Source organism: Osmia bicornis, unplaced genomic scaffold (genome assembly GCF_907164935.1).
Source record: "Osmia bicornis bicornis unplaced genomic scaffold, iOsmBic2.1, whole genome shotgun sequence".
NCBI classification, from domain to species: domain Eukaryota; kingdom Metazoa; phylum Arthropoda; class Insecta; order Hymenoptera; family Megachilidae; genus Osmia; species Osmia bicornis.
The window spans coordinates 1-12,781 of NW_025791336.1; the positions used below are offsets into that span (position 1 = coordinate 1).

Sequence of the window (12,781 nt, forward strand, 5' to 3'; positions counted from 1 at the left end):
TATAAAAATCCGAAGCCACTATAAACATGGCCCGCAACTCTTTATCCGCGGCTTGGAACGTGGTAGCATTAACACTATAAAGGTTCCGGCAGACCCCTCGACGTCCTGCGAAACGCCGATACGCGGCAAGAAACATCCGAGTGGTGAGATCGCTCACTGCTTCAAGGTGGATTGCTCGTGTCGTGAAACAAACAAAAAGTGCAATATAACCCTTATAACATTTATAACCCCGACCCTTAGCAGTGCGAACCTGAAAAGGTCCAGCATAATCTAAACCGGCGGAAGAAAACAGTCGAGCTGGTGTAATCCGCGTGGCAGGCAGATTGCCCATCATTTGCCAGGCCAAACGTGGCTTGACGCGTTGACAAGTGACACATTGTCGAATCTCCGTTTTGACCAGACGGGTCCTACCGAGAATCCATGCATATTGTAAAACCGTATTCATCGTGAGTGTAGGTCCACCGTGAAGACAGGAACGATGCGCGTGCCGAACAAACAAACGACTAAGTGGAGAACGACGCGGTAAAATAGGTGGATGCTTGCGATCGTGAGACAAACTCGAATTTGCTAGACGACCCCCAACGCGCAGAGCACCGTCCATCTTGTCCACAAACGGATTTAAACTAAGCAAAGGGTTACGCTTCGGTAAACTTTTCCCCATCTGTAACAATTTAATTTCTGAATCAAAAGCATGCGCCTGAGCCAACTTCACTATTGCAATTCGTGCTGCAGACAATTCTGATGTGGTCAAAAAATCAGGTAATTTAGAAAGATTGTCCTTGCGCCTTCGCAAACTAACCAATGGACGTAAACAAAAAGCCACAACACGAGTTAACCGAGTCAACGTAGAAAATTTACACAAAATCTCCGGATCACTCGGAGTCGCTTCAACATGCAAGACCTGCGGAGCTAGCGGCGCTTTCGGCCAGTGCTCCTCGGGCATCGCAAGCCAATCAGGCCCATGCCACCACAGGTTTGCATGTATCAAGTCTACAGGCTTACTACCATGTGTAGCCAAATCTGCGGGATTCTCATTCGTGGGCACATGCGCCCATATAGCACCCGGTAACTCGGTCTGGATGAACGATACACGGTTCGCCACAAAAGTTTTCCAATGGCATGGATGTTTGCGAAGCCAAGTCAAAACAATTTGACTGTCAGACCAAGTAAAAACAGGCAAATTCTGTAAAAAATCTAGTTTACGAACATGACAAAGAAGCTTGACAAGTAATACGGCCCCACACAACTCTAAATTAGGAATGCTCACTGTTTTCACAGGAGCAACTTTACTTTTCGCGGATAGCAGAGAAACTCGAAACCGACCATTTCCCTCATGAATTCTAATATAAATTGCTGCAGCATAAGCACGAGATGAGGCGTCTGAGAACCCATGAATCTGCGAACCCGAGTCGCAAGAGGCTCCCAACCATCGACTAATTGACAAGGCAGGCAAAATTGAAAGGGAGCTACAATAATCACGCCATCTATCCTGCACATCTAGTGGTAGAACAGAGTCCCATCCAATCTTTAGAATCCAAAGATCCTGCATCAAAATCTTGGCGGTTATCGTAATCGGAGCCAACCACCCCAGCGGATCAAACAAGCGCGCAATATTGGAGAGAACAGACCGCTTGGTCACTGCTCCGGTTAAGCCTTTAAAATCTAACGTAGTGAAACGAAATTCATCCCGATTTGGATTCCACTGAACCCCTAAAGTTTTGACAGACTCATCGATACCTATTGATTTTGAGTCTTCCGTCCCAGATTGCTGTGTATTGCCCGGCAGCAAATCAGCATGATTCGCGGCCCATTTATCTAACTCAACGCCCGCCGATTTTAAAAGGTCAATGAGCTCCCGTCGGATGCGCACCGCGACGGCGAGCTCGTCCGCGCCCGAAAACGTATCGTCCACATACGTATTGTATATTAAACACTGGGCACCGAGAGGGAAGCGCGATTTTTCATCCTCCGCTAATTGTAGAAGCGTACGAATCGCGAGATAGGGAGCACACGCCGTCCCATAAGTCACGGTTGTCAACCGGTATTCCACCGGCGTCTCCGACGAGCTAGGAGCCCATACTATTCTTTGCAAATCTTGATCAACGCGCGCGACGCAAATTTGCCTAAACATTTTAACAACGTCCGCCGTAAACACAAAACGATACCGTCGCCAATTTAATAAGATCAACGAGAGATCACGCTGAAGAGCAGGTCCCGGCAAAAGAAAATCATTTAAACATTGACCTTCGCGAGTCTTTCGCGACGCATCAAAAACTACTCTAATCTTCCACTTTGACGGCGTCGATTGCACGACCGCATGATGTGGAAGGTACCATGCACGCGAATTAACAAGCTCCGACGCGGGAACACGCTCCATATGTCCTAAACTTTCATAAACGGACATAAATTCGCGGTATGCCGATGCAAGTCTAGAATCGCGATCAAACCGGCGATACATATGTGCAAGAGAGCCGATAGCCATACGTCTGGTTTCCGGACCAACCGCTGGCGGCTCAGATTTTAACGGAAGACGTACAATAAACCGACCGTCTGCATTACGACCGTGTGACTCTCGAAACAATCTTTCGCACGCTTCGTCTAATGGTTTCAGCGACGTGGCCGCTGGTAAATCTTCGAGGTTCCAAAACCGCTGTAGCGACTCGTCTAGGTCATGCTCCGCGGTACAATGCAACATGTGAAGTGGCGCGGCTAAATGGTGGACCGCCCGCCGTGAACCGTCCGAACGTACAGGGCCGGAGACAATCCGACCAAGGACCGTCTCCTGCGCAATCAGGGACGAGGGAGGAAAACTACGCAGTCCCGAACGCAACAATTGTCCATAAATGTCTGCACCAAAAATAACGTCGACCGATCCCGGAATATAAAATTGTGGGTCCGCCAAAGACAACCCCGCGAACGACCCGAGATCCAACTCCATGATGTGTCGAACCGGAAGCTGCGACGTGAGTTTCGGCAGGATCAACGCTTCCGTTTCGAGTTGAAACAACGGGTCAACTAACGAACATATTTTAAAACTCGTAGCCAGACAGGCAGTGCCGGCAGACTTCGCACCGAGACCCATTAACGGAACATCAACGCGACGCTTTCGTAAACCTAGAAGGTTAGCAACTGATTCGGATATAAACGAACCTTGAGATCCCTGATCTAGCAAAGCCCGCACACGGGTCCGCGCCCCGTGTGGCCCTTCCAACGTTAACTGAGCAGTTGCTAACAGCACCGTATACCTACGCGAAAGAACACGTGCAGTGTGCACATTAACACCCGAGGACGTAGAGGGTTTCCCGTCGTTTGAACCCTGTGACTCAACCGAATCTTTTTCCTTTGACTGAGAACCGCTGGCCTGTACCAAATGAATCATACTATGGTGCCTTTCCTTGCATTGCGTGCAACGGAAAGACGAACGACAGTCGGACACCCTATGACGGCCAAAACAATTGTAACAGAGTTGTAACCGGCGTACCTCTCTACGGCGGTCGAAAGGTCTCTTGGCCTGGAATTTATAGCACTTGGCTAACCAGTGCGCTCCAGTACACAAGGGACACTTCGGTTTCCCATCAACTGAAGGTTGAGACGAAACAGCATGGAATACCCGTCGCGAGCCCAGTACAGTCTTAGGTATAGCTGAAGGCCCTTTTTCCGGTTTAATACTATTTGAAGCGACCATACTGAGCGCCTGAACGCGTTTTTCTAAAAACTCGGATAAATCCGCGAATTTCGGAAATCGATCTAAAGGGTTTACGTCCCCCAATTCCGCGACGCTATCTAAAACCATACGACGATCCCTAACACTTAATTCCGTCTCCCACGCTTTTTGAGAATCGGAGTCCAGACGAGCCGCTAGGATATAAACAAACCAAATATCCCAATGCCCTACTGGCATTTGCAAATTTGTTAACGCCCGTACTATACGCTGAGCTTCGTCAGCAAATGAACGCAACTTTGTTGCGGATTCTTTTTTCAAATTTGGCATATCCAAAAGTGCCCTTAAATGTTTGAACACAATCAAACGCGGATTGTGAAAACGCGCCTTCAAAGCTTGCCACGTCGCCGAATAATTCGCGTTCGTAGTCGTCACATCTTTAACGAGATCCGCAGCCGCCCCCTTTAAACAAGTTTTTAAATATTGCAACCTGCTTGCATCAGCCAAGCTGGGTGCATTGTGTACTAAGCTAGTGAACAAATCACAGAAATTTTCCCAGTCCTCGTATTGACCGGAAAACGTAGGCAAATCTAATTTGGGAAGTTTAGCCGCGCGGTGCTCGAGTGTTAAAGAAGAGCTAGCGTTCGGTGGCCCGGTCGGCAAGGCAGGCTGCTCTGCAGCCTCCAATTCCGCTTGTACAGTCAACAAAAAATCAAGCGTATCTTCGTATGTCGATTGCAAGCGGCCAATCACATTATCCGTAAGATACGCGTCGCCCTCCGCCTCATCACGAATTGAAATATCAGCATGCGCGCTACGCACATCCTTCCAGATTTCCTGTCGGGACTCGATTCGCGAAGCTATAATATGTCGATTAAAAGTGCTGCGATCTTTGTCTCTTAATCGAGAGCTCGACAACTCGATTTCTGCTAATAACGTGTACTGCACCGTAATGAGCCTTTTCAAAGCGGTAGGCACCATATTAATCAAAAATCTCGAAATTACTTAATTAATCTAAACCGCGAATCAAAACTAATAAAATAAGCTAATAACAAAATTAAATTCAATAAACCAATTACCAAACAAGAATAAAGAAAATATAACAATATAATATTTGTATCGCTCTACTATAATTAAAACAAACAATAAATCACTATAGCCCTGACGTTATTCTCAAACAAAAATAAAAATTTCCCACGTCTCTGCAGTCGAAACGGACCGCAAAGTTCGAAGAAACGTGACGCCGAGGGCCCACTTGAACTCGTGGCGACGCGACCAAAAGTCTATGTTTACGTTACTCGCCCCTACAGGAAAGAACGCGCGAACAAAGAATCGCCCATGCAACGGGATAACGCTGTCTCTTAACAGTCAGCCTAAAAAGTCAATCTCTAGTTTTATTTACTGTAGTTGATCTCAAAACTGGCAAATCAACTAACTTCGGTTCTGCACAATCACCTCATTCCTCACCCGGAGCACCAAAAAATATGTTCCGACTATTCGGAGTTACAATAAAATGAGGAAGGACATGAGGTGGAATTGGCGTCACCGGTAAATAAATAAAACAACTGATATATAATTAAAACAAAAAAAATAACTTTAATAATTCAAAACCCTAACTGACTCTACTCTACGGGTACCGGCTGTAAAAAACCGCAGTCAAAAGTGGGGAAAAAGCCTGGTCCCAGCAAACAAATTATACTAAAAGAATATACAGTGTGTCCCACGTAACTGGAAACACTCCAATATTTCCTAAACTATTAAAGATACAGGAAATTGCTTTGGTGGTCATTGCAAGGTAAGATAGAGCAACATTTTGACGTAGACAAATTTTTTTTTGCATTATTATTTTCAAAAATATAATGGCAAAGTTTCGTTTTTTAAATGGAACTATATATTTTTCTTTCGATCATTTGATAGTGCTTTTGAAATCAAATTCACTAAGCTTGCATGTATACACTTGATTTTCATTTGTTTACGAGATATTGCGCTAACAAATTTGGAGATTTTTCACGGGAAAAATTCCCTTCAGTGGGAAATATCAGCAGGGGTCCTGTTCGCGCGTCAAGTGCCACGTGTTAAGCAGGACCGCTTGAAATGGATACCACAGGCGGCCAGTGGGACGGCAGGCCCATACTTCAGACAATATCTTTTCGTCATAGATGCTACGTTTACAACATCAGAAAAAATACTTCACATTTACAGGTCATTGAATTCATGGATTTTGTACAAGGAAAAGTAAAAAAGGATAAATGCATTTACTTTTTAAAAATATTTTAATTTCGACTTACTCCTTCTACATGCCCTCCGTTATTTAACAAGCAATTTTCTATGCGGTTTAAAAATTCATTACTTAAGCTTTCCACCACATCTGTCGGTATATTTCTGCATGTATTTTCAATGCGCTCTTTTAATGTGGTAATATTATTTACGGGAGTTTCATATACCACTTGTTTCAAGTATCCCCATAAAAAAAAGTCACATGCTGAAAGATTTGGTGATCTTGGAGGCCAAGGAACTGGACCACCACGACCAATCCATTTATTTGGGAAGGTTTTATTTAAAAATTCCCTGACTCTTGTATGATAATGTGGAGGAGCTCCGTCTTGTTGAAACCACAATTTTGATCTTTCTGCGAGTGGCATATTTTCTACAATGTTATGGACATAAGTTTCCAAAAATTCTAAATATCGGGCTCCTGTGACGTTGCCTTCAAAATAATACGGGCCATATATTTTATCATTTAATATCCCGCACCATACAAGAACCGAGTTCCGCCATTGATTATTTTTTTCTCTAATCCAATGAGGATTTTCTGTGCCCCAAATTCTAGTATTCTGATGGCATGTTAATCCATTGGTGTTAAATAGGCACTCATCAGTAATCATTATGTTTTTAATGAAATTACGATCTTCACTAATTTTTTGCATAACCCATGCAACAAACTCAAATCGCGCTTCATAGTCACGTTCCAAAAGTTTGTGCACCGTCGTCGGTTTGTATGGTTTAAAATTGTTCTTCACTAATATTCTGTGGATGGTACTTTTTGGTAAACCAGAATTCGAAGCTGCCTTCCGAATTGAATTCACTGGCGTGTCGCTGAATGCAGCCAAAACACAGCTTTCATCATCTTCAGTGAAACTTTGTCTTTTCGTGCGTTTTTCGTTTCGAACGGTGCCTGAATCGTCAAATATCTGACAAATTTTTTTTACCTGAAAAGTTGTCAATTTGGTATCAATACTTATGAAAAAAAATTTACTGTGCAATTATTGTAATCAACACCAAAAGAGTTAAAGATCCATCATAATTGTATTTTATAATATAAAGATAAATACTTTACCGCTGAGAAACTTGGTTTCGGTCGATCAGGATGCCGTTCATGAAAGATTTCGCTCACTGTGCGATAGGTGTGATATCCATCACCACGTAACTTCACCATCTCCACTTTATCCTTAACGGAGAAAGACATTTCTTCAAAAAATTTCTTATGAACGTAGGTAGCTGTACACTCTACGAAGGTCTAACCATTTCTGACATACAGATTATGTCCTAGCAAGTACGAAAACTTTTCTGCAAATGCTATTGGTTCTTTTCGAAAGAAAGGAAATTTCTTCTGTTGACTGAGGAAGTCTAAGGAAGTGGTAAAAAACATGCGAGAACGAAATTCTGATGGTCAGGAAAATCAAAATTTATGATAGGTATTCGCTATTTCTGAGGGCACATCTGCAAGCCAGACGCCAACCAATACCTGCCTAAAATCCATCATGGGTTATTCTAAATTTAAAAATGCACAGCCCGTATTATTTTGAAGGCAACGTCAGCGGAGCCAGATAATTGGAATTTTTAGAAACTTATAACAACAAGACGGAACTCTTGTTGTTAAATAACGGAGAACATGTAGAAAGAGTAAGTCGAAATTAAAATATTTTTAAAAAGTAAATGCATTTATCCTCTTTTACTTTTCCTTGTACAAAATCCATGAATTCAATGACCTTTAAATGTGAAGTATTTTTTCTGATGTTGTAAACGTAGCATCTATGACGAAAAAATATTGTCTGAAGTATGGGCCTGCCGTCCCACTGGCCGCCTGTGGTATCCATTTCAAGCGGTCCTGCTTAACACGTGGCACTTGACGCGCGAACAGGACCCCTGCTGATATTTCCCACTGAAGGGAATTTTTCCCGTGAAAAATCTCCAAATTTGTTAGCGCAATATCTCGTAAACAAATGAAAATCAAGTGTATACATGCAAGCTTAGTGAATTTGATTTCAAAAGCACTATCAAATGATCGAAAGAAAAATATATAGTTCCATTTAAAAAACGAAACTTTGCCATTATATTTTTGAAAATAATAATGCAAAAAAAAATTTGTCTACGTCAAAATGTTGCTCTCTCTTACCACGCAATGACCACCAAAGCAATTTCCTGTATCTTTAATAGTTTAGGAAATATTGGAGTGTTTCCAGTTACGTGGGACACACTGTATACATAAAAGGATACAACAAAATATAATAGTCTAAAACGTGAAATAAAACTAGAAATTAAAACTAACATGCACTTGCATAATCATTCAAGCCGTACTATAACTTCGCACAATCGAGAGCTCTCTTACCAATCGTATCGGATGGTGTCTCGCCGACGTCGCAACAAATCGTCGCAACAAATCGTCGTGGTCCTTACCAAAAAACTACAAACCCTGATCACAGGTAACGTCCCGGCAAAGAGGACAAAAGTGGCCGTAAAAAACGCACCACTAACTGCACGGCTAGCCAGGTGGGCAGAATCAACCGATCGCAGAACTGTGCGCACAGTTAGCCGTCTGAACCACCCACAAGATCGCCCGGCCGTGCAGATAAAATGACAGCACCCAGTTGCTTCAACAAGAGGACCCACGCCCGACAGCCACAGCGCACGTCAACGAACACCACCAGTCCAAGATCCAAAACACAATTCACTCTTTAAAAGATTTGGGAAAACTCAGAAAAACTCTGGGAAAACACCCGCACAAATTGACCGATCACGGTTCAATGCGCGGGCCCGGTCCCGGGCCATACTCCGCCATCGCCACCAACACACCGCCCGCGCCTGCGCAGGGTTGCGTGACATCGTCCAACCGCAGACCCTCGCACAGCGCCAAATTTAAAAACAACCGCTCGAGCAAGTATGCAATCGCGCGACGCGAACAGGAACAAATCAGTATATTACATTATATCTAATGTAGATATAGTAATAACGATACTGTTATTCTATGTACATTGATCTGTGGGGAGGGATTAGTATATTACATTAGATCCAATGTAGATATATTAATAATGATATTGTTATCAAATATACATTGATCTGTGGGAAGAGATCGGTATATTACATTTTATCTAATGTAGATATAGTAATAATGATATTGTTATTTAATGAACATTGGTCTGTGGGAACAAATCAGTATATTGCACTACATCTAATGTAGATATAGTAATAACGATACTGTTATTATATGTACATTGATCTGTGGGTAGGGATTAGTATATTACATTATATCCATTGTAGATATAGTATAAATGATATTGTCATTCAATGTAAATTGATCTGAGGGGAGGAATCAGTATATTACAGTGGATCTAATGTAGATATAGTAATAATGATATTGTTATTATGTGTTTATTATATATCTATTGTAGATATAGTAATGACGATAATGTTACAACCTGTGCATTGATCAGTGGGAAGGGATCAGTATATTACATTATATCAAATGTAGATATAGTAATAATGATATTGTTATTAATGTTTATTACATATCTACTGTAGATATAGTGATGACGATAATGTTACAATCTGTGCATTGATCTGTGGGAAGGGATCAGTATATTACATTAGATCCAATGTAATATATTAATAATGATATTGTTATCAAATATACATTGATCTGTGGGAAGAGATCGGTATATTACATTTTATCTAATGTAGATATAGTAGTAATGAAAATGTTATTACATGTATATTACATATGTATTGTAGACATAGTAATAACGATACTGTTATTATATCTACATTGTTCTGTGGGAAGGGATCAGCACATTCCAATAGATCTAATGTAGATATAGTAATAACGATACTGTTATTACATGTACATTGATCTGTGCGAAGGGATCAGTACATTACAATAGATCTAATGTAGATACAGTAATAACGATACTGTTATTATATGTACATTGCTCTGTGCGAAGGGATCAGTATACTACATTATATCTAATGTAGATATAGTAATACTGATATTGTTATTATATGTAAATTGATCGCTGGGAAGGAATCAGTATATTACATTAGATCCAATTTAGATATAGTAATAATGATATTGTTTTAAATGTACATTGGTCTGTGGGATTAAATCAGTATATTAAATTACATCTGATGTAGATATAGTTGTAATGATAATGTTATTACATGTATATTACATATCTCATGTAGACATAGTAATAACGATACTGTTATTATATCTACATTGTTCTGTGGGAAGGGATCAGCACATTACAATAGATCTAATGTAGATATAGTATCAACGATGTTGTTATCATATGTACATTGATCTGTGGGAAGGGATCAGTATATTACATTATATCGAATGTAGATATAGTGATAATGATATAGTTATTAATCTATAGTACATAACTAATGAAGGTATAGTAATAACGATACTGTTATTATATATACATTGATCTGTGGGAAGGGATCAGTATATTATATTATATCTAATGTAGATATAGTTTCTAATATGTTGTTATTAAATGTACATTAATCTGTGGGAACGGATCAGTATATTACATTATATCTAATGTAGATATAGTATAAATGATATTGTCATTCAATGTACATTGGTCTGTGAGAAGGAATCAGTATATTACAGTGGATCTAATGTAGATATAGTAATAATGATATAGTTATCAAATGTGCATTGATCTGTGGGAAGGGATCAGTATATTACATTATGTCTAATGTAGATATAGTAATAATGATATTGTTATTAAATGTTTATTCGATATCTACTGTAGATACAGTGATGACGATAATGTTACAATCTGTGCATTGATCTGTGGGAAGGGATCAGTATATTACATTACATCTTATGTAGATATAGTAATAATAATATTGTCATTAAATGTACATTGGTCTGTGGTATTACATCGGTATATTACATTTAATCTAATGTAGATATAGTAATAATGATATTGTCATTAAATGAACATTGGTCTGTGGGAACAAATCAGTATATTACATTATATCTAATGTAGATATAGTAATAACGATACTGTTATTATATGTACATTGATCTGTGGGTAGGGATTAGTATATTACATTAGATCCAATGTAGATATATTAATAATGATATTGTTATCAAATATACATTGATCTGTGGTAAGAGATCGGTATATTACATTTTATCTAATGAAGATATAGTAATAATGATATTGTTATTTAATGAACATTGGTCTGTGGGAACAAATCAGTATATTGCACTACATCTAATGTAGATATAGTAATAACGATACTGTTATTATATGTACATTGATCTGTGGGTAGGGATTAGTATATTACATTATATCCATTGTAGATATAGTATAAATGATATTGTCATTCAATGTAAATTGATCTGAGGGGAGGAATCAGTATATTACAGTGGATCTAATGTAGATATAGTAATAATGATATTGTTATTATGTGTTTATTATATATCTATTGTAGATATAGTAATGACGATAATGTTACAACCTGTGCATTGATCAGTGGGAAGGGATCAGTATATTACATTATATCAAATGTGGATAATAATAATGATATTGTTATTAAATGTTTATTACATATCTACTGTAGATACAGTGATGACGATAATGTTACAATCTGTGCATTGATCTGTGGGAAGGGATCAGTATATTACATTAGATCCAATGTAAATATATTATTAATGATATTGTTATCAAATATACATTGATCTGTGGGAAGAGATCGGTATATTACATTTTATCTAATGAAGATATAGTAATAATGATATTGTTATTTAATGAACATTGGTCTGTGGGAACAAATCAGTATATTGCACCACATCTAATGTAGATATAGTAATAACGATACTGTTATTATATGTACATTGATCTGTGGGTAGGGATTAGTATATTACATTAGATCCAATGTAGATATATTAATAATGATATTGTTATCAAATATACATTGATCTGTTGTAAGAGATCGGTATATTACATTTTGTCTAATGAAGATATAGTAATAATGATATTGTTATTTAATGAACATTGGTCTGTGGGAACAAATCAGTATATTGCACTACATCTAATGTAGATATAGTAATAACGATACTGTTATTATATCTACATTGATCTGTGGGAAGGGATCAGCACATTACAATAGATCTAATGTAGATATAGTAATAACGATACTGTTATTATATGTACATTGATCAGTGGGAAGGGATCAGTATATTACATTATATCTAATGTAGATATAGTAATAATGATATTGTTATTAAATGTACATTGATCGCTGGGAAGGAATCAGTATATTACATTAGATCCAATTTAGATATAGTAATAATGGTATTGTTTTAAATGTACATTGGTCTGTGGGATTAAATCAGTATATTAAATTACATCTGATGTAGATATAGTAGTGATGATAATGTTATTACATGTATATTACATATCTCATGTAGACATAGTAATAACGATACTGTTATTATATCTACATTGTTCTGTGGGAAGGGATCAGCACATTACAATAGATCTAATGTAGATATAGTATCAACGATGTTGTTATCATATGTACATTGATCTGTGGGAAGGTATCAGTATATTACATTATATCGAATGTAGATATAGTAATAATGATATAGTTATTAATCTATAGTACATAACTAATGTAGGTATAGTAATAACGATACTGTTATTATATATACATTGATCTGTGGGAAGGGATCAGTATATTATATTATATCTAATGTAGATATAGTGTCAACGATGTTGTTATCATATGTACATTGATCTGTGGGAAGGGATCAGTATATTACATTATATCTAATGTAGATATAGTAATAATGATATAGTTATCAAATGTGCATTGATC

General features: G+C 38.6%; 1 protein-coding gene across 1 annotated transcript; it reads right to left on the reverse strand.

The window, feature by feature from the left end:
* Positions 1-250: 250 nt before the first annotated feature.
* Positions 251-4,642, reverse strand: LOC123989048 (the record flags this gene model as incomplete). The annotated part of the gene is made up of 1 exon (XM_046289765.1): positions 251-4,642. A coding segment is annotated over exon 1 (4,392 nt), but the record flags the coding sequence as incomplete, so codon positions are not given.
* Positions 4,643-12,781: the final 8,139 nt, after the last annotated feature.